General features: G+C 43.3%; 1 protein-coding gene across 4 annotated transcripts in view; it reads left to right on the forward strand.

The window, feature by feature from the left end:
• The first annotated feature begins 1,209 nt into the window (after positions 1 to 1,209).
• The window catches only part of SPEN (spen family transcriptional repressor), a 102,801-nt gene continuing 77,371 nt past the window's right edge, over positions 1,210 to 26,639 (forward strand). For 2 of the 4 annotated variants that reach the window (XM_045475772.1, XM_045475775.1), the window contains exons 1-3: positions 1,210 to 1,881; positions 8,831 to 8,878; positions 10,919 to 11,639. In XM_045475772.1, the coding sequence (XP_045331728.1) occupies positions 11,557 to 11,639 (83 nt within the window). In that variant the 5' untranslated portion in view covers positions 1,210 to 1,881; positions 8,831 to 8,878; positions 10,919 to 11,556. Of the gene's footprint in view, positions 1,882 to 2,475; positions 2,542 to 8,830; positions 8,879 to 10,918; positions 11,640 to 26,639 lie in introns of those variants that run through there. The other 2 variants (XM_045475774.1, XM_045475773.1) reach the window with 2 other exon arrangements.

A 26,639-nucleotide genomic window follows, 5' to 3' on the forward strand; every position in this document is an offset into this window, starting at 1 on the left:
TTAACTTTCCATCCTATCATTATGCGTTTAACTCCCCTATTACTAAAACAGATAACCAGCCCCCTTCCCCCCCCCCCCCCCCGTAATTATACATAGTAAGGGGAGGGGGAATCAATCCTACTGTAGCTGTAACACCAAAAGACATGGGGACCTGAGCCAGAAAAGGCTGGCTCGCTTATGAATTCATGTTGCTGTGAAGAAAAACAAAACTGAAAAAAAAAAAACAAAACAAAAAAACCCACAACACCCAAACCCATTAAACAAAAATACCTTGCACAAAAAACAAAGACTGGAAGACAAATATAGAAGCATTACTCTTGAATTTCCTGGCTTTGTTGATTCCAGCCGCAAAGTGAACATTAAAATGCCAAGATTCACATTTTAATATTCCCTTGAAATCAGAAAAACAATAGCTCTTTCAGGATTTGAAATGACACTGGAAGGCTCATAATATTTTATTGAGTCAATTTGCTATTTACATACTCGTAAGGGGCTTAAAAAAGAAGCGAAATGGAAGATGTTCTCAACAGACAGAAATAAAATATTCCAATCTATTGTTCCAGTTTATGGCTCAGATCGAAATAATGGGCCATAAAACCTATCAGAAACTAGTTGCGCAGTGCGTGCCTCGCGGCCGGCCAATGAACAGCAGCGTCTCGGCTCTCCTCCCGCCGACAGCACTTCAAAGACACTTTTCTTTCTTTAAAGAGCCCGACCTCTCGGTTACGCTAGCGCTCGGCACCTTTGTCAGGTCTCCCAGCTCGCGTAGCCCGGCACTCTTCTATTTGCGGAGCGCCACTACGGTTCAAGGCAGTGGCATCCAAGCCGATCTGCTACCCCCACCGCACGAGGCTCCCAAAGCGCCTTCATTCTCAGGGTGAACCACGGCTTCTCACGGTGGTGTTCGGGGCACGGCCCAATAAAACGCACTCCCTTCACCGAGCGAGGGTAGGGGTGACGGGCCTCCCTTTGGAAGGGCTCAGAGGGCAGAGGGGACTTGGGACTGTGCGCACGCCCCTCCGCGGCTAGGCGGGGGGGGCACACGCCCTGCGCCCGCAGCGCTGCGGCACGGCGGCGGAGCCCCAGCCCAGAGGCGAAGAACAAAGGGGACGCGCTCGCCTTCGCTGCTGGGGGCTGCCCGGGCGCCGTCGCCAGCCCCGCCCCCCGCCGGCCGCGGCGGCGCGCGCCCCTCCCCCCTCCCGCTGCCCCCTCGGCCCCGCGAAATGGCGGCCGCACCACAAAATGGCAGCCGCGCCAAGTCCCGAGCCGGCGCCGACGGAGAAATAAAAGGCGCCGCGGGCCTCTCCCCGCTCCCCCCCCCTCCGCCCCCCGAGCGCGACAATGCCCGCCCGGGCTTCCTTGTGGTGGCGGTCGGGGGCGATCCTCCCTGGGCACTGGTACGCCTTAGCGCCCCACACTCCGGCGGCCGCTTCTCGACTCCGCAAACCAGGCGGCGCCTTTGTGCGTGTGTCGCCTTTGCGCTTCCGAACTTGCCCCACTGCCGGAGGCTCTCACTTAAGGGGCCAAAACCTGGAGAGAACTGAACGTCGCACAACAGCCAGGCGACCCCTGCCCGCCCAAGACGCTCCTCGGGCTGGCGCGGGCAGGGAGCACCCCTTTCTAGTGTCTGCACGCCCGCAGCTTTAGCTCTTGGCCATCAAAGTGAAGACAGGAAGAGGGACCAAATGACACCCCCCCCCCAAATGAGGGGGAGATTGAGGAAACAGGGGTTAAGGAGTTCCCGAACCAGCACTTCGGCAGCCGCGTAGAATCTCAATGCGGAGCCCACGCTCGAGACCCAGAGGAGAGCCACGGGCGGCCCACGAGTGCACGGGCAGCTCCAGAGGGCGGATGTCGGCTTGCACTCCACGCAAACCTCCAGTGAGCGTTTTAGATTTTTCATCGCTCCCCCCTTGCCCTCTCCTTTCTCCCCGTGGTCAGGGGTCTCGGGGCTGGGCACAGGCAGAGGAAAGAGCGGCTGCTGCAGTCCCCAAGCTTTCCCCCCCCCGCCCCGTGGCGTGAGGGTCTTGGTGGCCTTGGGCTTTGCCTCGGCCATGACGTGATGGATGGAAGCTGGGCGGTGTCGGTGTGTTTTGGATGTTTCGCTTTCTTTCTCTCAAACGGTCGCTTCCCTGCGCTCCCCATCCCCCAGCTTCCCTTGGGCTCCGTCTTTCCAGAAACTTCTCAGGGAAACACCAAAAAGCCGCAGGCTCAGCCGCCGCCTCCCTCCCGGAGCATGCGCGCCGGATTGGGCGGCAAGTTCGGCGCGCGCGTGTGCAAGTGTGAGAGTGGGGCGTGCGCGCGCGCGTGCGGGGCGGGGCCGTTCGCTCTCACAATGAAGGGAACAGGTTTTCCTCCCCCCCCCCCCCCCACGTTCCGTCGTTGCGCCAGCGCGTTGGGGCAACTCCCCTGGCCTTTGAGAGAAGGGGGGGGAGGGGCAGGGCCGAAGCGCTCGCGTCGTTGCTCCGCGCGCCTGCGCAGCAGGTCGTCTCCGCCGAGCTCTGTTCTCCGCGCCGGTTGCGGTAGCGTCTTCGCTATGAAGTGCGTCTGAGCCACTCGGTTGCGTCTTACTCACTGTTTCCTCAGCTCCCACTCGGGGAAACTGTAGCGTCTTGAGGGGTTAACAATTCTGTTCGCGGGTTTCCCGGAGCTGAGCCTACCCTTTGTGCCGAAGGGATGAGCTCGGACTGTGTCTGGTTGGTTCCCTTCCACGCCTGCCTGCGCCATGTTTGGTCCGGCTCCTGACCGGATCCGGTGCCTGCAAGTGTGGTGGAGCCTTTTCCAAACGGGGAGGGGGCGGGAACAGCCCTGGCCCAGGGACAAGGTGGTGGCCGCGCCGGCTTCCCTCAGGCACTGCCTGCAGTTCTTGTTCACTAAACCAAAATAAAGGTGTCCTTTATTTGGAACGCCTCCCTCGGTCGCAGACGTAAGCCTTTGGTGGGGCTGGCCGCTAGGTTTGTGCTTGGTGTGTGGATGCGGACAAAGGGCCCGGGCGTACTGCTCGGTCTCTCTGGGCAGAATTGAGCTCGCCGAGTGGTAACCATAGTAACAGCTTTTAGTGTTTCTCAAGGTGCCTTTGGTTTTAGTTTTCTTTTCCTCTCCCCTTAGAAGTGTGGTGGAAATTACTGCCAGGGTTGTGGGTTCTTAAAGTCCCCCCCCCCCCCCCCCCCCCAGCTCTTTTATCTTGCCTTGTAATCCGCTCCCCATGCCAGCCCGTTTCTGAAATCCAGCAGGCTAAGTGAGGTTCCCTTGGCAGGGCATGGAGGTCTGCTGTCTCCAGTCCTGAGCTTTGTTTCCTTGCCCCCTTTTGAAGGACATTCGTTTCACTGGTGGAGTAATTGCCTTCCGATATTCGTTTAGCGTGTAACGTACCTTCAGATCCTGATAGATGTAAGGTTTAAAAGAGGGAGCTTGTTCGCGAGGAAGGCACCTTGGGGGCTCCTAAAGACAGATATTTTATGGTCGAGAGCCGCATTTTGGCTCTGAAGTTGTTGGGCAGTGCTAACTTGCTGGCAGGTGCGGGTGCACCATTGACCACGCAAAGTCCGAGGTCAGGTCAGGTCAAGGCTCTGGGCGGAGCCACGCAGTGGGTCCTAAGGAAGGAAGATCTTCCTGGTGGGAATTTTGAGTTGGTGCCAGATTCCTAACAGAACTCTTAGTATATGAAAAGCTATCCAGAGGCTGCGTTGAGGCACTGGCAAGCAATAGAATTCCCCCCCTGCTAACAAGGCTGTAATTTGAAGCTTGGAAATGACCAGATTAACTGTCCTTTGAATACGCAGAATTTCGGTTAGAGATTCTATCCTAACAAATTATGGTTAATGAGAGTCTTTGAAGTCAAAGTCCCTAAAGTAAGGGCAACACCACTAAATAAGGGGAAGATTTTGTTTGTACGTTTTGTAATTAAACAATGTTTTTATTTTTTTTTTAACTAAACTCTATACCAACTTGGGCCTTGAACTCAAGACTCCAAGATCAAGGGTCGCATGCTCATGCTGTATCCACCGAACCAGCCAGGCACCCCCGATTTTTTTTAAAGCTTTTTTAAAGCTTTTTTACGTTTATTTACTTGTACCTTTTATAATTTTAAATAGGCATAAAAACAAAGTTCTTATTGGGGTCTAATAATTAGGATCTCTGGAAACTGATCCTGAGGGGAACCATATATATACTTAAGTTGAAAATTGTGAAAGACAAGAGTACCCCGTTTTGAAGCCACTTTCGAGTGAATTTAAGTGAAAGGTTTATGCTTGGGTGTGTGTTTATATCATCTTGTGTGGTGGGGAAAACATAGACCCCTTTTAGTAGTTCATCCCACCCTGCCCCTTCTGCCAGCTAACTACAGTATACAGTGAAGTCTTTAGTTCTGACTCTTAATGATTCTGTTTTCTTAGAGAAACCATTTTAATGACCATCTTAATCAAGCATCCTTTAAGAGAGTTATCCTGAGGCATTCTCTTTTCAGCCAAAGTATTTACCAAAAAGAAGCGTAAGAAGTGGCTTCCATGACTCTTGTAGTATATGGCGTGAAAAAAATTCAATGAGTGCCTCCATCAAAATACTGAAATTTAATGTTTTAAAGCCTGAAAAATAATTCCAGTATTTAATTCAGAAAGGCATCATGTCCTACCTTGTCTTTAAATAATGTGGTTTTATCTTAAGCCAAAAGGTTTCTAATGTCAAATTATATAAAATTAGCAATCATTACCCTCCTGACGAGTAATGCAAAATATTCGAGGCAGTGATGTGATTTAAAGAGGCATTATTATCAAACAATAATAATTGAATTGAAATGGAAACAGTTTTCAAAACATTTTGAATGAGTACATAATTTTTTGTCTAAATTTTCTACTTCAAACTAGAGCAGGGAAGCTTAAATCCCCTGAGTCTGCTGAAAATTTCAAAACCTATATAACAAGTTACTAAACACATTTTATTTGGTATTGCTGTTTTTGAGATTCCATCAACTATACTTTGATAGTAGTCTTTGAATTAATCAGTAGCCTTGATTTGCATGATTTGTATTCTGCTGACTTCCTGATGTTTAAAAGTTACAATCTGCAATACATGAGGTGTTTTGATTAAAGTATAGCACTTCTAGTGAAGAGGGTTAGTCTTTTCTCCCATGAGGATTAGCAGCAGGGGTTTAAAAGGTTGAATGAAATCTCCGAATTAACATAGTGAATAACATTTTGTTCACATGGGATCTGTTAAATATGTTAATTTAGTAGAGTCCAGCATCAACATTTCAGAGAAACCCTTAACTGAAGTAACCCAGATGCTGACTTCGAAAAGTCATTTTATTACAGCTTTTTCTAATTATAAAAGCAGTATATGTTAACTGAAGAAGGTGTAGAAGAAAATTTTAAGAAAATATAGATGAATAAAAACTTCTTAAAAATTTAAATTTCAGGTGAGGTGGGTGAGGGGATGGGTGAAATAGGCGAAGGGGATTAAGGGTACGCTTGTCATCATGAGCACTCAGTATAGAATTGCTGAATCACTATATTATACACCTGAAACTAACACTGGCTGTTAACTTTAGTAGAATTAAAATTAAAAAAAAAAAAAAATTCTACCACATAGGCACAGCTGTGATTAATATATTTGAAAATATCCTCCCAGTCCATTTTTTCCAATGTCATAAATGTTAATAAATCGTGTTCGTAATTGTAAATATTAGGTACATTAGCAGTATTTCCTCATAGAGGGAAAAAAGTTACTTTTAGCAACTTTCCTGGGAAATGGTAGAAACATACGAATTGATTTTTTATAAGAAAATATCAGCCATTACATTAGTTTCTGGAAAACTAAAAACGTGGGATAAATTATTTAGCTTTCTTGGAGGGTTGAACAGGAAAATAGATGATGAAATGTTAGCCTGCTGAAAGAATGATTTAGAGAGCTAGCTGGCTAGTGTTCAATTGATGGAAGTTCTGATAATTTATGTATATATAATTCCACCAGAGTGAGCCTGCTATATCAAAATAAGTCTGTTAATGGACAAGTCTGCCTTTCACCAGTTGACTCTCAGAACTAGCAATATGTCAAACACTCTTTGAGAATAATATAGCAGTGTTGTCTGTTTCATTTCTACTGTTTGGAAAACTGTTTCTAATAGAAGGAATTTGTATTGTCAAATAGGCTTTGATCATTTTAGAGCCCGTTAAATGTATTTTTACATGATGCCTTTAGAAACAAGCGCTTGTATCTTAAGTATATGTGTTGTCATGAAATAGCTTAGTTTTAATTGCTTGGGACTAGATTTGTAACCAAAATCTTGTTAAATATCTGGTAACGATTCTGTCCTCCTGCTCAGATGTTGATATTAATTTATCTGCTCTATTGGCTGGGGTAGCATTCAAAGCCCGAGTTTGAGGCTCAGATGCTTTCTCCAACTGGGCTTCCATTATGCATGACTGAACTCTTTGAGCACATCTAGCATGTTAAATACGGGAGCTCCTCACAGTGTGAAAGTAAGACCTGATTAAAAACATCTATTTTAATTTCACTTTGCAAATGGCTCTGCTTTAATGTTACCTTTCTGAATTATCTGTAATACTTAAATGAGGATATTCACTTCACTATCCACTTGTCATAGATGAAAGGAGAGATCGCAACCTACTTTTGATCTTTTTCAGTGAGCATCAATTATTGTTAAAATAATTTAAAAACTAGAATAACAGAGTGGGTTGCCTTGCTATTGAAAACATACAAAGATAAGTGCTTATGAAGAAATTCTGCTTTTGTAAATATTTTGTAACAAGGACAGAAACAGAGAAAAGCTTTCCCAGTGTTTCCTGATACATTGCCAATAAAAATGAAAGGCACTGAAAAAAAATCAAATACTTGATTTGGGGCTGTGCAAAGGGCATGCACTTACCAGTTTTGTTGTTATTAAGAGATTTGCAATAGAAAAAGTCAGCGAAAACCCACAAAAACCAGAAACTGCGCACTTAATATGCAATTAGTGCATTTTGATTTGACTGTAGGACTTGGCTATAACTGTGAAAATTGGTAATAGTATGTTCTTTCAACTGATGCTTATTTTTTTTATTAAAAAGTTTTTTTCTTCATGTTTATTTATTTTTGAGAGAGACAGAGACAGAATGTGAGTGGGTTAGGAGCAGAGAGAGAGGGAGACACAGAAGCAGAAGCAGGCTCCAGGCTCTTGAGCTGTCAGTACAGAGCCTGACGCGGGGCTCGAACTCACGAGCCGTGAGATCATGACCTGAGCCAAAGTCGGACGCTCAACCGACTGAGCCACCCAGGCGCCCCAATTGATGCTTATTTTTGATGTAAATATGAAATTAGTGGTCAGCTTATTAGTATTTGTGATATTTTTATGGTGTGTTTCTTCTAAATTCTTTTACATATGTTACCTTCTTTGATACTTCTAGCAACCATTTTTGGTAGAGAAAGCATATTTTTTATCTTCATTTTGCAGATAAGGAAATTGAGACTTTTGAGGATTTAATTGATTTGCCTAGGTCATATAGCCAGTGACAAAATTGGAACTGGAATTTTTAACTCTTTTTTTTTTTTTTAACGTTTTTTTTAATTTTTTTAATTTTTTTTATTTTTGAGACAGAGAGAGACAGAGCATGAACAGGGGAGGGTCAGAGAGAGAGGGAGATACAGAATCAAAAGCAGGCTCCAGGCTCTGAGCCATCAGCCCAGAGCCTGACACGGGGCTCGAACTCACGGACAGCGAGATCGTGACCTGGCTGAAGTCGGACGCTTAACCGACTGTGACTGCGCCACCCAGGCGCCCCTGGAATTTTTAACTCTTAATCCAAGGGTTATTCCATTATACATTAAGGTCTCTCATTCATACCATCAATGTTTTTTTTCTTCAGTGTTTTTCAATTCATGGTCAAGCAGTGTTTGTTATGCTGAAAGAATCAGGAATATGGGCAATATTTTTAACCTGCAACTATTAACTTTAACAAAGATGGACAGACTTCCTACCCAAATTGCTATATGTATGTATATACACTATATATATAGTATATATATATATATATATATATATATATATACACACACACACTATATGCATATATACTATATATATACTATGTGTATATACAATATATATAAATACTACATATATATACTATATATACACATATATAGTGTATATATATATATATATATATATATATTTTGGCATCAAAGGAGCACATTAAGAATTTGAACAGATAAGAATTGAAATTTGTTTTATTCATTAAATAATCTATATATTTAGTTGATGTATGTTGACATTTTATAAACTGAATTCTCTTTTTAGAAATACACATCAGATTTTTAAAAGCCCAGGAAACTAACATGAATACTTCGGTTGCTATTTTTGGTGCCCAACAGGTATTCTAACACTTCAAGAGATCCTGAGTATAAGGTGGTATCAAATGACATTTGATGGGATTTTGCTATAGCCTTAATCTTAGAGAGAGACTGTTTCTCAGTTTGGTAAATCTCTGGCAAAACGAGAACTGATACTCTCTTAATTTGACATTTGTACCTAATCTTTTTGACAGTCTGTGATCTGTAAAGGTCTTTGGGAGAATTTAATTCAATTTTGCTTAACAATTTGCATTATGTTAAAAAAAATTTTAGTTGGTAAACATGTTGCTTTAATTTTCACTTAATGTCCCCTAATTCTTGTGCCGTGCAGAAAGTAGTATAAAACATCTTAACTGGTTCTTATTTTGTTCTAGTTTATCCTTTTATTGTTCTGTGGGAGTCCTAGATGGATACCATATTTAATAATTACTCTAATTAGTCTCTCCTGATTTTGCATCTAAAAGCCCCCCCCTTTTTTTTTCAGCCCTTGAATTTTTCTTCAGCATGATTTTAACTGAAGTCTGCATTCAAGGTGAGATATCCCCTTCTCTAAGTGCAAGACCCTATTTTCTGAATCCTCGTCTTTGTTAGTTGCCCCTCTTAATGCAGTTGAGCTGAATCTCTTCTGTTCTTCATGGTGACAGTTTGGTTTTTCCCAAGAGGTTTCAGCTAATTCATAGCCTATCAGGTTTTAGGTAAATCATTTACATCATATTTTAAAACGTGTTTCAAATTGTGGTTGCTTATATTGAAATTCATGCTTCATGGAAACATGCATTTTAGTTCAACGCTAACTGCATCTGTATATACAGGGCTATATAGTTCAGGGGTTTAGGTTAATAGGGTGCTGGCCTGACACTCCTTATGTGATAGTTGATGTGACAGAGAAATGGCCAAATGTAAATGACTTATCCTACATCTGAATGTGGTTTGATGTGCTTTTACTGAGAAATCAATTCCAGAATATTTTCAAGAACACACATTTCCATTTCATTTAATGACTGATTTGCATGAAGACAAGACGAACCTCTGGGGTGGCACTAATACCTTAACTAAATTATGAATGAGTGCCACTATTAGGGTAGGGCTTTTCTGTTTCTAACTCTTTGCCACCACCTCTTTCTGTTTCTGACTTACTGAAGTTCCCAAACAGTAAAAAAAAAAAAAAAAAAAAAAGTTGAAAGAGAAAACGTGTAAACATAAGCTAGGAAAATAGCATAAAAACTAGTTAAATTACCTTAGAATCTAGAAATTTGAGAAGTAACTTGTCAAAATTCCAAAAATCATTTCAAATGGATGGTAAAGTTAGCTCCTGAGCTAGCACATCTTGTACTGTAATTGTTGCAACTGTTTAAAGTGGGGGCTTGCTTAGACTTTTGAACATCCTAAAAAGAGGAGAGATTATCTCAATTCATCATACCTGCTGAGATCAAGGTTATTTATTTAGTATAGACCATTATTAAACCAAATACAAGACAGTTGATGTGACTCTAAGTCTGACAATCATTAAGAAACTTACGTTAGACTATGTGGCAAACAACAACAAAACTACTTGGGAGCATTACGGTCTGTGGGAACGAAAGAAACTAATTATGCACAGGTGATCCGGGTATTAGTGCCATTGATTATGGTGACCATATTTTTCAATTCAAAACAGCATAGTTTGGTGGTAAGTTGGCTCCTATTTAAGGAGACAGTGAATGAGACCAAATATTTACAATCTGGTATGAACTTGAAGCTCCACGCCTTTGATACGTTATTTTTGTAGATAAAAAATGGAAAAGAAAACTTAATTCCATTTTTCTGGACTCAGTACAATTGCCTTAATTTTGTGGGTTTTCTCCAGGGTTGCAAACTGATCTTGATATAAAAGTTCTACTGTGGTCTTTAAAGGCCTTTAGGCCTGGAAAGGCCAGAGGTCTGATCCATTTCTATGCTTAAATGTTAAATTACAGTAAATCTCGGGGCGCCTGGGTGGCGCAGTCGGTTAAGCGTCCGACTTCAGCCAGGTCACGATCTCGCGGTCCGTGAGTTCGAGCCCCGCGTCGGGCTCTGGGCTGATGGCTCAGAGCCTGGAGCCTGTTTCCGATTCTGTGTCTCCCTCTCTCTCTGCCCCTCCCCCGTTCATGCTTTGTCTCTCTCTGTCCCAAAAATAAAATAAACGTTAAAAAAAAAATTACAGTAAATCTCTATATGAATCCTTTATACGATATTAGATACGTAGCCTTCTCATTTCAGTTCCATTCCTGGTATCCTGTAACGATCAGCTAGGATAGCTTGCAAAAGGTTTCGCAATCTTATATAAAATAAAGTTGCTTAACGTTACAAGCTAATGATTCTTGAGAGGAATGGGTTTTTGAAGCTGTCACTGCTTCGCTGGGCAGAGAGAAGGGCGGCCCTGTTCTGACACTTTCCCAAGCAGGCGGGGATCCAACTGCCCGGAAACCGCCAGCTCCTGGCCGAAGGGTGAGCAGGGGAAGAAGTCTTGGCTTCTCCTAGGAGGGGCACTGGCAGCCGCTTTGACACGCAGCCCTATCAAAACCAACCCCCTTTCTCTCTCTTCTTCCTCCAGACCGGCGCCTGGAACCCCTGCTCGAGGGGCTGGAGGCCGTCTCTGCCCCCGCACGCGCAGAGCCCCAAGCCTGACTGAGCGCCCGCCCCGCGGCCGGCTCCTCGCGCGACTGCGCGCCTGCGCACCGGGACCCGGCGCGCGAGCGTTCCTTCCCGACCCCGTGTCCCTCCCTCCCCCGCGCGCCTGCGCGCCGGCTGGGAGGAACTCGGCGCCTCGGCCTCGGCGGGAGGGCGGACGCGCGCGCGCCCGCGGCGAGGGAGGCGGGCCGCGCGCGCCGGTGGGAAGCGTCCGGCTGCCACAGCGCCAGCTTCGTCGTAGTCGCTGCCGCCCGGGTCCCGCTCGCCCCTCCTCCCAGCTCCCCCGCCCGCCGCCGCCCGGGCGCATGCGCCGCCGGAGCGCGAGGGTCGGCTTCGGGTGTGTGGTGGCGGCAGAGCGGAGCTGCGAGGCCCGAGAGTCAGAACCTGGGGGAGAGGGATGGTCTCTGCACGGGGGGGAGCCGGAGGAGCCGCCGCCGCTGCCGACGCCACCGCCGCAGCCGCCGCCGCCGCCGCCCCGGCGCCCGCCTCCCGGCGCTGACGGGCTCGTACGAAGCCGGCGAGGGAGAACCCGCACCAGCGGTCGCCGGCACACCGCCCAGCATGGTCCGGGAAACCAGGCACCTCTGGGTGGGCAACTTACCGGAGAATGTGCGGGAGGAGAAGATCATCGAGCATTTCAAACGGTGAGTGACACGCGGCCCGGGGCCGCGCTTTCTCCTCAGGCGCTGCTTGTCCGTCCGGCCCGTTGCCGGCCCCTCCCCGTGCGCGAAACTGCTGAGGGTCGGACCCGGGCCAGACCCACGGACGGGTGCGAGGAGCGCGCGGCTGTCTGGTCGCCGCTCGGCCCGCGTCGCGGCGTTGGGCCTCGGCCTCGGCGGCGCGGCCCCATTGCCGCCCTCTCCTTACCTAGCCAGGAGGAGGCTGTCGCCCGGCCTCCCCGGAGCCGGCGCCGGGAGGGTGCCCGCGCTCAGGCCGGGCGGCGGTGGGGTCGCATCCTTGCGCGCCGCCGCCCCGGACCCCTGCCTACTAGGGACCCCCACCCCGGCGCGGCCACCGCCGGAGTCCCGCAGCAGCTCCCGCTCCTCGCCTTGCGGACTGACGGAAATGTCTGACCTACAGAGGGGTTTGTGTGAGGGGAGAGGTTTGACCCAGGCAGAAGTCTTGGTAGGTGGTGTAGGTGCATCTCAGAATTGGGGAGACACTACGAGGTTCCAGGCACCTCTTACCAAGGACTTACAGATCTAGAAACTAAAGGGAAATAGCAAGCGCAAATTTTTTTCTTTTCTGTGTTTTGGTCCCCCCCCCCCTTTTTTTTTTCTTTTTGCGGGGTTGGCTAGAGAGGATGGTGTCTGAAAATAAGTTGGTGCGCCTGTTTTGGCTCCTTCGCCTTCCTGGCCGCTTTCAGCCGTCTGGGGTCCCTGGGCGAGGAGGATGGTGGGGACCGAGGGCTTGCCGGGGAAGGCCCACCTCAGATAGGACGGTACCCAGCTCGCGTCGGAGCCCGAAAGCCTCAGGCTCTCTGCCTCCGGGGCCGCGCCGGGTTAGCGCGTAGGGGCCGCCTGTAAAAAGAGATTCCCTCCCACCCAGAGTTCTTTACTCGGTGGTTAGGAAAAAGCAAGTCTTTTAAGATTAGAACACGTAGCTGCTTTTTTAAACTTCCCAGAATGTGTTTTGTGTGTGAAATATAGGAATCTGTGTTGTTTTTGGTCCATCTTTCCTCTACAGTAGTATTCAGGCGCTTGCTTTCTTTGTGAAACATACGTGTACCGTAACGGATACAGTCCTCGGCATCAAATGCTGGAAGTGACGGTTTACTTAGGCTTGGTGCAAAATGAGAAGGACTGTAGCAAATCTGTGATTGCCTTTGAAAATTACTGTATTTTCCGATATTCAAAATCCTCAAAGATTTTAGGTTTGGTTTCCTCTTAATTCCCCTTACTATCTAGTGAGTGAAGGAAATTACGGAGCGCCCTTATTAGTGAGTCACCATGGGAAAAATAGATTGCGTCGCTTGCTCTGGAGCTGCTTGGATAAGGAAATGGAAGCAGAGGCAGCAGCGCTCCACTCTGTCTTTTAAATGGAGGATCATTGATTCTGTTGGTGGTTGCTGTTACTGGGGTATTAAATCTTCACCGCTGGAGCGCGCGTCTGCGCGTGTCCGCGTGTGAAAAGGAGCCGGCAATAGTGAGGCCATTCATAACCTGCTAGCGCTGTCCTAGGCAGGGCTGGGGGAGGCGCGCTTCCAGGGACTCTCCGGGTGTTTACTACGTTGTGCTGAGAAACCAGGCAGGGCGAGGCAGGGAGCAAAAACTCACCTCTGTCCATTGTGATAAAGGGGATCGAGACCTTGGGCTCAGTTGGGAGGCAGATGGGAACTTTCTCTCCCTGGCGCTGCTCCACCCATTACCCCCACCCACAGCCCCAGTATCTTCACTGCTTTAGTGGGAAAATCTTGGAGGTGCAGATTATTGGGGTGGAAGAACCACTTAGATGTGGTCACTTTTAACCCCCGGTGGACTTTGTCTGTGGGTCTCTGCCTGGGAAATTCGTCTGTACCGACGTGCAAACACGTGCATTGCAGCATTCGCTTTGCTCCTCAGTGTTCTGTGGCCAGACGTGTCATTTCGCGTTATGCACATTCCAGAGACATTGCATGCCTATTGCAGGGAGTTTGACTCCTCTCAAGATGAGGGGTTAGGGAAAGGAAAGAGGAAATCGTCCAGGGGAGTTTGGGGAGGTTTTTAAGTGGTTGGTGCTGCGGTCCGGCTCGTGTGAATGACTTTCTAAAATGGCGGCCAGGACCCACTTTATGTGGGAATCAGCCGAGCAGATCTCAGAATGCACCGAGGGAGGAGGGGGCGGAGGATGCGAGCTGCCTTCGAAAGCCGAGGTCTGGAGGAACGTTACTGTATTAAAGAGGGCTTAGCCGGCACAGTGCTCGCGACTGCGTTTAAAGGAGTATCTCACCTATTGCAGAGCAAAAGCAGATGCTGCTGATAAAAGCAGATTATTTTAAAACTAAGCAGACCGTGTGTCCACCAAACTCCATTATTTTAAAAGCGATATTTAAAAACTTTAAACAAACGTTCTTCTTTAAATAGGCATTGCATTCTTATGGGTTTAAAGACTAAAAGATTTATAGAGAAAAATTTCCCCTTCACCCCTGACCTCGGGATTCCCAGTTCCCATTCTCCCACTTCCTACTGACAGGTAATCTCCATTTTTGGTTTCTTGTTTATTCTTAAACATGTACAAGAAATGTTTTTGCTTCTCCAGCTGTGGAGCTAAATGGACCCTGTTTGGAGGAATTCAAAGCGTTTTATCCCTGTTGTAAAAAATGTTTTGTAAAATGTGTGATTGCTACCGGGAGGAAAATGAAATTTGAGTAATTTAAGTAAAAGGGATAAAAAGGTAGTTGTACCAGAATGACAGCTCTGCAAGGAAATTTAAGGATACTCACTTCTGGTGTTTTCTAGAAATCAAAATGCGAGAAACCCTACAATGCCTTTTACCAGCTTTTTCCCTTTCCCTAGCTAATTACATTAACTGATAAGTGTTTTACAGGATTAAGAGGTGTATACTGGGAATACATTATATAAAACGTTTTCAAAATGATTATTCTTGTAACACTGATTAGGCTTTTGTAGTAATTTTTTTTTTTTTTTTTTTTTTTTTTTTTTTAAGATTAAGCCAGTTAGTTTAGGGAGCTGGCAGTTTAGAGGTACTTGTGTGTGTGTGTGTGGGGGGGGGGTGGGGAAGGGTCAGAACCAAAATTTTTTTTTATTATTTACATTTTGATCAGTGTTTTTGGTGAAAAATAGATTGAGAGAAGGATGCTGATCTGGCTTTTTTTCTTCCATACTAAAGAATGACCAAATCTTTAAAGTGTAATCAGGGCATTTTCAAAATTTGGCTTTACCTAACTCTTGCAATAAGAACACATTTGTTGTGTTCATTATCTTTACAGCTTTTAATATGCTGGTTGAAAAAAATTAAATGAGGACTATTTCTGAATCAGGTTTTAGTTAACAAAGATCTATTGCAGGGACTGAATTTGCACAATAGAGAAAGTCCTTTCCTTTGTATGTTAGCTGGGTGGAAGGGGGGAAGGGAGGAGTTACACAACAATTGGTTGCTGTCTTTTAGTTGTAAGAGAGGTGTATGCAAAGATGATTCCCTGAATTAGAATGAACAAACGAATAGAGCCCTTTAAAGAATCTAAAATTCTTTATATCTTATTTGTAGATAATAAGTAAATTGCATATTCAGGTTCTTCCCCTGTCCAGTTACTGAGAATACGTTAAAGATTGTGCAGATATAGAGCAGGGTAGCAGCTTATGTAAAAAATTTGTCAAAGAATGAGACCTATTTAAAAATGTATTTTGGTTTTGCTAATTTCAAAGGTCTTCTTTCAGTGGTTTTCTGAGCTTAAATCTCTGGAATGTATGTTATGTGTTACATGTATCTGGATATCTTTACTTTTGGGACACAATAAAAATATAGTGGAAGAGTTTCCATTTCTTTAGTATTCTATAACTAGATATATTTTTAGACTTAAAACAGATTTGACTCACCCTAGCCTTACATCATTGCTACGTCGTTTCTTTTTTAGAGCCTAGCCAGTTTCTATGTAGAAACATCTCTGATTTTGAATGTTACAATTTTGATAATCTGTTTTCATGATGAGCTTTTGTACGTTTTAAAAATAAAAAAAAAATTCAGTTATCTTGAGAAATAGCATTAAAAAATCACATAGAATGCTTGAAATGTTGTTTTTTTACTTCCTGAGTAGAATGTCTCTGGCAGATTAGAGGAAAACAGGGCTCAGTGCCCGGAAGAATGGTGGTGTTTGACTTGTGTAGAGGGCACCTTTTTCCAACTACCTTTCTTGTAGACTGGTGATTGCTCAGGCATTGTATTGTTTGGTATGCTCACGAAGCGAATTCAGGCTTGATTTATGAGACACTTTTAATCCTGTGAGCACTCATGCTTTGGGAAAATTTATATACAAGTTATAAGGATAGTGGTAATGTGAAAGTTTTTCCAAATGGTCTTCTAAGTCTCACCTTCTCCTTTGAAATTTTGCTAAAATTTAAAAAAATGTTTGCAGTAGTTCTTGAAAACTAGTATATCCAATTGGAGACGGTGTATTTCTCTGTTACTTTAAAAAATCTAGTGTTTGAGCTGTAGTTAATTAGTCCACAGCATTTAGAGTAAGCATTGTAGTCTGCAAATTCCTTCAGTGTATATATTTATTAAAATTGGGCTCCTGAATTTCCTTATTGGATGATTTGAAATAAATGTGCAAGCCCTTGAAACCAACATATATATTAGTCTGCTGAACAAGGAGACAAAACAAAGTAGTATTTTTCTGTAGTTAAATTTCTAACCTTCCCTACTTACTTTATTTTTACTTACTATTATTTGCCTTAGAGCTACTCATATTGTGAGTGAAAATAGCATACCCTGTTGTGGAAACCAGTTAGAATGTTTAAGTATTTTATTAGAAACCATATAATTTTTGTGTACTATCTAATTGGTTTTCAGTGTGTGGAAATATGCTTTGCCATAAAAAAATGATCTCGGTATAATTCTAGAGTATTATAATATTCAGGTTTTTCCCCCCTGCATTATGTCTGTGTCTGGTAAATTGAAAATGGTAAACATCTAAAAAAAAACCACAAAGGAATATCTCTATCCTGACTTAAATTTAGTGAATTTTTGTGTTTAAGGAGTTCATCTTGAGTATAGAGATGAATTGAAATTTAGCACAGTTAAAGATTTTTATTATAGGGGCGCCTGGGTGGCTCAATCAGTTAAGCATCTGACTTCAGCTCAGGTCATGATCTTATGCTCCATCAGTTCGAGCCCCACTTCAGGTTCTGTGTTGACAACTCAGAGCCTGGAGTCTGTTTCAGATTCTGTGTCTCCCTCTGTGTTTCTGCCCCACCCCGGCTTGTGCTTGCTCGCTCTCTCTCTCTCAAAAATAAACATTAAAAAAAAAAAAAAAAGATTTTTTATTATATAAAGAATTGCTCCGGTTCTTAGAGTTAAGGAATATTTGTGGGAACGTTCAAATGGGAAATACTTACATTGCTTATCACTTTCTTCAAGAAAATAGTATCATGGTATTATCAACATGGTAGTATGAACAGTACCTGTGGTTTCACCAACACAAATCAAGTGTTTTCATATTTCACCTTACATTTGTTGCACAGGTTCCTTTTCACTTCCCCATTTCTGTGTGAATCATTTATGCTTATCACGATTTGGAAACTAAAGTAGCAATTAGACCTGCTGCTAGGTACTTTAATGCATTAATAAAGATGCATATACATTACTAATATATGTGTAAAAGTTATACTTTGGAGAAATTTGAACATATACAAAAATAGAAAAATAGTAAATGAATCCCACGTACTCCTCATTCAGCCCCAACAACCGTCAATCGTGGCTTGTCCTGCCTTACGAAGAAAACTAAAGCAAAGGAGGGGATGGAAAGCCATGTTGGTGGGGGGAGTAAGTAAGGCCTCTTTGAAAAGATGGCATTTGATACATCAGAATGAAGGCCTGTCCACACTTAGATCCAATTCTTTCCTACCAGTGTTATTTTTTTCCATATATAATTTATTTTGAAATAGTTCATGAATGGTGCAAGGAATTCCCACACCCCTTTCACCCAAATTCCCCAATTGTTAGCATTTTGATACATTTACTCCATTAACTTCTCTCTCTCTCTTTTTTTTTTTTTAATGTTTGTTTATTTTTGAGACCAAGCATGAGCAGGGGAGGGGCAGAGAGGGGGACAGAGGATCAGAGCCCCATGCCGACTGAAATCATGACCTGAGCAGAAGTCAGATGCTTATCTGACTAAGCCACCTATGGACCCCAGTCTTACCCTAGTTTTCATGTGCCTGGTAGTCTTACATAGCATGGATCTTTCATTCTGCAGAATGACCCTCCGCCTGAGTCTAGCCAGTATATCCTCCTGACCGGATCATGTCATGCATTTTTGGCAAGAATACCACAAATGATTCTGTGCCCTTCTCACAGTAACCTATAAGGAGACAGACGATATGGATCCATCCCACCACTGGTGATAGTTTAACTTTGCTCACCTAGTCAAGTTAATGTTTTTACTATTTCCCCCTTTGTATTTGATTAGCATTTTATGGGGAGATATTGCACTATTATGCAGATAGGCTTTCTTCCATTATCAAGCCTATAGCCACTAGCCTTAGTATCTAATGATAATTCTTGCCTTTATTATATACTGCTGTGATTGCTTCTATATTTAGTCTTCTGTAGACACAAACTTTACATGTGTATATAATACTCATGATTTCTTTTCTTTCTTTCTTTTTTTTTTTTTCAGTTGAATTTTAGTCCAGGGTTGATTTGATACCCAAATTGTTCTAGATTTGGCCAGTGCAAGCTCCTTCAAACAGGCTACTGTGTCCTTTTGATATCTCCCCATTACTCTTTTGAGCATTTATTGTAGGTACAACAAAGACTTACCATGTACTTTCCTTGCCCCAGTCCTGTAGTCAACCATTTCCTCAAGAAGTCCTGGGTTTTTTTTAGTGTAGGATGGTATTTAGAAACCAAGATCTGGATGCTCAGTTTACCCTTGGCTACAAAGCTAAGATGTGTGTTGTGTGTATATACCTCTGTGTGTGTGTGTGTGTGTGTGTGTGTATACACACATTTTCATGTGTATACCATATCTGTATCTCAAGGTCACATTGTTAAAAATATTCACGTGCTCCAGTACACAAGGATTCTTTCTAACCTCCCATTTCCAAGTTTGTAAATTTTTAAACAATGTTTATTTATTTTTGAGAGAGACAGAGCATGAGCGGGGGAAGGGCAGAGAGAGAGGGAGACACAGAATCCAAAGCAGGCTCCGAACTGTCAGCACAGAGCCCAACATGGGGGTCGAATTCACAAACTGCAAGATCATGACCTGAGCCGAAGTCGGATGGTTAACCCACTGAGCCACCCAGGCACTCCGTAAATTTTTTCTTAGACAGAAACCTATCTCCAATCCTCTCAGTATATTTACTTATTTGCCCAGTTATATTCTCAGTGTAGCACATATCCAGATGCCACCTCTAGACACATTTCTTTGGAAAACCAACATTTGGGGATGAGGGACAAGGAAACCAAAGGAAGGTAGGACTGGAAATGACTTGAATGTTTTTGCCCTCAATTTTTTTCTCTCATAGGAGACAACTTGTGGATGAGTAAATTTACATGCCTCTCTGGTTAAAACCCATTTAGAACTATCCCACTCTTAAAAATTTTAGTTTTGGTTCTAGTTCTACCACTGACTTTGTGAGATGAAGTTAATCACTGGATCAGTCTGGGCTTTATTATATGTTAGGTCACATAGAAGAGGGGATAGTGAGAAAGGAGCTTGTTGGGAATAATATTAGGAATTATCAGTGCTTCATTTATTTATTTTGTTGTTACTCACTTTGTGTGGTATCTCAGCAAAATTTGCCTTGGCCCTACCTTCCTCCAAACCTTATGGACTTTAGCATTTTTTTAAAAATTGAATTATAATTGATGTATATTTGAAACTAATTATGTTATGTAAATAATGACTTGGTACTTGTATATACTTCAGTATGGCCACCATATAAGTCTAGTTAACCCCTGTCACTATACATAATTACAAAATTTTTTTCTTCTGATGAGGACTCTTTATTTTGAAGATTTTATTTTACTTCTTAAAGTGTTTAATTATTTCAGGGGGGAGAGAGAGAGTGAGACAGAGAATCCTAAGTATGCTCTGCATGGTCAGCGCAGAGCCTGGCGCGGGGTTCGAACTCAATAACTGTGAGATGATGACCTGAACCGAAATCAAGAGTTTCGTGCTTAACAGAGTCTTAATACAGCCCCACGACTATTTTCTAACTACAAGTTTGTACCTTTTGATCCCCTTTCAATTCACCCTTCTGCTCATTCCCCCCACCACTAATCTGTTCTCTGTATCTATGAGTTTGTGGTTTTTATTGTTGTTTTTGAGATTCTACATATAAATGAGATCACGTTATTTCTCTTTCTCTGACTTAGTTCATTTAGTATAATGCCCTCAAGATCTATCCACATTGTTTCAAATAGCAAGATTTCCCTCTTTTTATGGCTGTATAGTACTCTATCGTGTATGTATGCACTACCTCTTCCGTATCTGTTCTTTAGTCCATGGAAACTTAGGTTGTTTCCATGTGTTGGCTGTTGTAAATTATGCTGCAGTGAACATGGGGATGCACATATCTTTTCAAATTAGTGTTTTCATTTTCTCTGGATAAATACCCAGAAGTGGAATTGCTGGATCATATGGTAATTCTGTTTTTAATGTTTCGAGGAACCTTCATACTGTTGTCCATGGTGGCTGCACTCAGCTTTATTTTTCTCCTCCCTCTTGATACTCTTGGTCCCCATCCAAGGGGTTCCTTAATGAGTTAAGACCCTTATTCTTTGGCACAAGGGAATGGTGGAGTTTGTATTATTTTGAAGTAGATTCCAGACATCTTACTTTATCCATAAATATTTTGGTATTTATGTCTAGAAGATAAGGAATGTTTGAAGATCTGTATTCCTTTATTTTTTTTTTTTAATTTTTTTAACGTTTATTTATTTTTGAGACGCAGAGAGACAGAACATGAACAGGGGAGGGTCAGAGAGAGAGGGAGACACGGCATCTGAAACAGCTCCAGGCTCTGAGCTGTCAGCACAGAGCCCGACGTGGGGCTCGAACTCACAGACCGCGAGATCATGACCTGAGCTGAAGTCAGACATTTAACCGACCGAGCCACCCAGGCGCCCCTCCTATTTCAAATACCCAGTCAGTATTCACGTTTGTAATTGTTTTAAGAATCTTTTTTTAAAAACTCAGTTGCTGGGGCACTTGGGTGGCTCAGTCGGTTGAACGTCCAACTTCAGCTCAGGTCACGATCTCGCGGTCTGTGAGTTCAAGCCCCGCATCGGGCTCTGTGCTGTCAGCTCAGAGCCTGGAGCCTGCTTTCGATTCTGTGTCTCCCTCTTTCTCTGCCCCTCCCCTGCTCATGCTCTGTCTCTCTCTCTGTCAAAAATAAATAAACATTAAAAAACAAAACTCAGTTTCTATATAAGGTACACAAATTATAATTGGCAATATGTAATTTTTAAAAGTTCTATTTAAAAAATTTAAAAGGGGGGAAGGAGCACCTGGCTGGTTCAGTTGGTGGAGCACGTGACTCCTGATCTCAGGGTTTATAAGTTCAAGCCCCACATTGGACATAGAGAGTACTTTAATAAATAAACTTTATTTATTTATTTATTTATTTATTTATTAAAAAAATTTTTTTTTCAACGTTTATTTATTTTTGGGACAGAGAGAGACAGAGCATGAACAGGGGAGGGGCAGAGAGAGAGGGAGATACAGAATCGGAAACAGGCTCCAGGCTCTGAGCCATCAGGCCAGAGCCTGACGCGGGGCTCGAACTCACGGACCGCGAGATTGTGACCTGGCTGAAGTTGGACGCTTAACCGACTGCGCCACCCAGGCGCCCCTAATAAATAAACTTTAAAAAGTTGTATTGAGGGGGTGCCTAGGTGGCTCAATTGGTTGAGCATCTGACTCTTGATTTTGACTCAGGTTCATGATCCCAGGGTCATGGGATCAAGCCTTGTGTCCTGCTCCACACTGAGCATGGAGCCTGCTAGGAATTCTCCCTCTTCCTCTGCTGCTCTCCTCTGCTCGTGCTCTCTTTCTCTCCCTCTCTTTCAAATTAAACAAAAAATTTTTTATTAAAATTTTTTTTCATAAAAATTTTTATGAAATTTTTTTCATAAAAATTTTTATGAAATTTTTTTATGAAAAATTTTTATTTATTCTTGAGAGAGAGAGAGAGCACGAGCAGGGGAAGAGCAGAGAGAGAGGGAGACACAGAATCCGAAGCAGGATCCAGGCTCCGAGCTGTCAGCACAGAGCCTGACACGGGGCGCAAACCCATGAACTGTGAGATCATGACCTTAGCTGAAGTCGGACGCTTAACTGACTGAGCTACCCAGGCACCCGCCCCCCCCTACAATTTTTTTTTATTGAGGCTTAATTTACAGTACCTATTTTAAATGTAGAGCTTGTTGAATTTTGAGAAATGTAGGCATTGTTGTAACAACCACTACCATCGTAGTCATGATACCACAGTTTGTTTACTTATTTTTTTAAAGTTTATTTATTTTGAGAGAGAGTTGGGAGGGGTGCAGAGAGAGAGAGGGAGATAGAATCACAGGTAGTCTCCATACTGTCAGTGCAGACCCTGACGTGGGGCTCAAACCTACAAACCGTGGGAATATGACCTGAGCCAAAATCAAGAGTCTCATGCTTAACCGACTGAGCCACCTAGCTACCCCTGTTTATTTACTTATTAATGAACATTTTGATAATTGAAGTCTTTCTTTTTTTTTTTTTCAACGTTTATTTATTTTTGGGACAGAGAGAGACAGCATGAACGGGGGAGGGGCAGAGAGAGAGGGAGACACAGAATCGGAAACAGGCTCCAGGCTCTGAGCCATCAGCCCAGAGCCCGGCGCGGGGCTCGAACTCATGGACCGCGAGATCGTGACCTGGCTGAAGTCGGACGCTTAACCGACTGCGCCACCCAGGCGCCCCAATAATTGAAGTCTTTTAATCCATAGGTTTTTTTTTTTTTTTTAATTTTTTTTTTCGACGTTTATTTATTTTTGGGACAGAGAGAGACAGAGCATGAACGGGGGAGGGGCAGAGAGAGAGGGAGACACAGAATCGGAAACAGGCTCCAGGCTCTGAGCCATCCGCCCAGAGCCCGACGCGGGGCTCAAACTCACGGACTGCGAGATCGTGACCTGGCTGAAGTCGGACGCTTAACCGACTGTGCCACCCAGGCGCCCCTAATCCATAGGTTTTTTAATGTTTAATTTTTAAATTTTATTTTAGAGAGAGAGAGAACATGAGTGGGGAGAGGGCCAGAGTAGGAGGGGGAGGGAGAGAGAGAATGAATCCCAAGCAGGCTCTGTGCTCAGAGCAGAGCCCGACTTGAGGCTCAGTCCCATGGCCCTGGGATCATGAGCCAAAATCAAGGGGCACCTGGGTGGCTCAGTTGGTTAGGCAGCTGACTCTTGATTTCGGCTCAGGTCATGATCTTGCAGTTTGTGGGTTTGAGCCCCACATCTGGCTCTGTACTGACAGTGCAGATCCTGCTTGGGATTCTGTCTCCCTTCCTCACTGCCCCCCTCTCCCCCCAAATAAATAAACATTGAAAAAAATATTTAGAGAAATTAAAAAAAAAGTCAAATCGAGTCAAATGATCAATCGAGTGAATCACCCAGGTGTCCCTAATCTGTAGGTTTATTATTTTTAATATTATTTATTTTTTGAGATAGCATGCACATAAGCAGGGGAGAAGGCAGAGAGAGAGGGAGAGAGAATCCAAAGCAGTCTTCAAGCTGTCAGCACAGAGCTCAACTCAGGGCTCGAACTCACCAACTGTGAGATCGTGACCTGAGCAAAACCAAGAGCAGTTCAATTAACTGACTGAGCTACCCAGGTGCCCTGCTAATCTATAGGTTTTGTTTTTTTATTTTTTGAGAGAGAGAGTGTGTGAGCAGAGGAGTGGCAGACAGGGAGACACAGAATCTGAAGCAGGCTCCAGTTTCTTGGCTGTCAGCACAGAGCCTGATGCAGAGCTCCAACTCATAGACTGTGAGATTGTGACTTGAGCTGAAGTCAGATGCTTAACCTACTGAGCCATTCAGGCGCCCCTAATAGGTTTTAATTTGGTTCTTTACTTACAACTTTATTTGTTGCTAACCAGGTTGATTGTTCTGTACAGTTTCTTGCTGTGTGAATTTTGCTGATAACGTTGTCTTTTGGTATATGTTAATAGCACTTTTGTCCTCTGATTTTTTTTATGAATAGAATTATATATATAAATATTTTAATAGGGGCACCTGGGTGGCTCATTTGGTTAAGTGTCCGAGTCTTTCAGCTCAGGTCATGATCTTAAGGTTTGTGAGATGGAGCCCCACGTCCTCTGCTAACAGTGCAGAGCCTGTTTGAGATTCTCTCTCTTTTCCTTGGGATTCTGTCCCTCCCCCGCTTGCTCTCAAAATAAACACTTAAGAAATAAAAATATTTTGATACTGTATTTCAATATAATCGGTTTTCTTTATTGTTCCGTGTATTTTAATTTCAATAATACTATTCTCAGAAAGGATTTATAGGTATCACCAGACCATCAAAGCATTCCAGGGCACAAAAAGGTTAACCATTGGTTTAGTTTTTTTTCTTTTTACGTTTTATTTTATTTTTTGAGAGAGACAGATTGTGAGCAGGGGAGGGGCAGAGAGAGAGGGAGACACAGAATCCAAAGCAGGCTCCAGACTCTAAGCTGTCAGCACAGAGTTTGATGGGGGGCTTGAACCCACAAAGTGTGAGATCATGACCTGAGCAGAAGTCGGATGCTCAACCTACTGAGCCACCCAGGTGCCCCAAGAATGATTTAACTGCTTTTTTTTTTTTTTTTTAAGTTTCTTCATTTTGTGAGAGAGCGTGCTTACACGTGAGAGAGAAAGGGCGGGGAGGGTCAGAGAGAGAATCCTAAGCAGGGTCCACACTGTCGGTGTGGAGCCTGACGCAGGGCTCAAACCCACAAACTGAGATCGAGAATCAAAATCAAGAATCTGACATTTAATCCACTGAGCCACCCAGGCTCCCCTTAAGTATTGATTTTAACTTTGACATAGAAAGGTTGAGCTGAGAAAGTTAAAATCTTCAAAAAACTTTGACTAGAAAGCAAAGATTGTGTCCTATGAATAGCTTGATTCCCACCCCTCCTTTTTTTTTTTTTTTTTTTTTTTTGTGGTTGCATTCTTAGTGATTAGAACTGCTGTTTTTATCATGGGTTGTTTGTTTTGTTTTTCAGTTCTTACATTCCCTTCTTACCCCTAGTTTTAGCCTACGAATAATGGAATCTTTAGATTTCTAAGGTTGTTCTTTTAGTCAGGTTGAATTCTTTCAGTGATCTGAATTTCAGGCACATCATAGTTAGAATTACATGCTGTAATAGGTACTGACTTCTTCTGGTGGGCCAGACTTTAGTCAGAGAAAACTAGGTTTGCAAAAATCTTAAGTTTATAGAGAGCACTTAAAATTCAGTTAGTATGTGATGCTGTATATAAAATAAGATGCTTTAAGTCTTCATTAACACATATATTAATCTAAAGTGGGTACATTTAATTTCTCCCAGAAACTCAGTGGGTTGATTTTATAAGATTCCTAGGGTTTTTCCAGTTTAAGAAATCTTGTTATAGCTCTCATTCTTCGTTATGCATAAAGGTTACTGGAATGCTATAAAGTTTTTTTTTTTAATTTTTTAAATTTAATTTAACTTTTTAAAATCTTATTTCTTAAAATTTACATCCAAATTAGTTAGCATATAGTGCAACAGTGATTTCAGGGGTAGATTCCTTAGTGCCCCTTACCCATTTAGCCCATCCTCCCTCCCACAACCCATCCAGTAACCCTCAGTTTATTCTTCATATTTGAGTTTCTTCTGTTTTGTCCCCCTCCCTGTTTTTATATTATTTTTGTTTCCCTTCCCTTATGTTCATCTGTTTTGTGTCTTAAAGTCTTCATGTGAGTGAAGTCATATGATCTTTGTCTTTCTCTGACTAATTTCACTTAGCGTAATACCCTCCAGTTCCATCCACGTAGTTGCAAATGGCAAGATGTTCTTTTTGACTGCCGAGTAATACTCCATTGTATATGTATACACACACAACACACACACACACACTCACACATATATATACATACCACATCTTTATCCGTCCATCCATTGATGGACATTTGGGCTCCTTCCATACTTTGGTTATTGTTGATAGTGCTGCTATAAACATGGGGGTGTATGTGTCCCTTCGAAACAGCACACCTGTATCCTGTGGATAAATGCCTAGTAGTGCCATTGCTGGGTCATAGGGTAGTTCTATTTTTAGTTTTTTTTTTTTTTTTTTTTTTTTTTTTTAATTTTTTTTTTTTTCCAACGTTTATTTATTTTTGGGACAGAGAGAGACAGAGCATGAACGGGGAAGGGGCAGAGAGAGAGGGAGACACAGAATCGGAAACAGGCTCCAGGCTCTGAGCCATCAGCCCAGAGCCCGACGCGGGGCTCGAACTCACGGACCGCGAGATCGTGACCTGGCTGAAGTCGGACGCTTAACCGACTGCGCCACCCAGGCGTCCCTCTATTTTTAGTTTTTTGAGGAACCTCCATACTGTTTTCCAGAGTGGCTGCACCAGCTTGCATTCCCAAAGAATGCTATAAAGTTTTAAAAAGTATATATTAAACTTCATTTGGATTATAAAAGAGTTTAATATCTAAAAGTAGTGTTGTATCCATCATACAAAACATTGGTGTTATCAATTACTTTGAAATGAATCATTCTACTAACAAGCTATGCTCCTCAATCAAAAGTAGCCTTTCTGAGGCTCAATCAATTGAGGTCCAACTTTGGCTCAGGTCATGATCTCGCGGTGAATGAGTTCAAGCCCCACGTCGGGCTCTGTGCTAACAACTGGGAGCCTGGGAGCTTGCTTCGGTTCTGTGTCTCCCTCTCTCTCTACCCTTCCCTGTTCGAGCTCTGTTTCTCTCTCT

The sequence above is a fragment of the Leopardus geoffroyi genome, chromosome C1 (assembly GCF_018350155.1).
Source record: "Leopardus geoffroyi isolate Oge1 chromosome C1, O.geoffroyi_Oge1_pat1.0, whole genome shotgun sequence".
NCBI lineage: Eukaryota > Metazoa > Chordata > Mammalia > Carnivora > Felidae > Leopardus > Leopardus geoffroyi.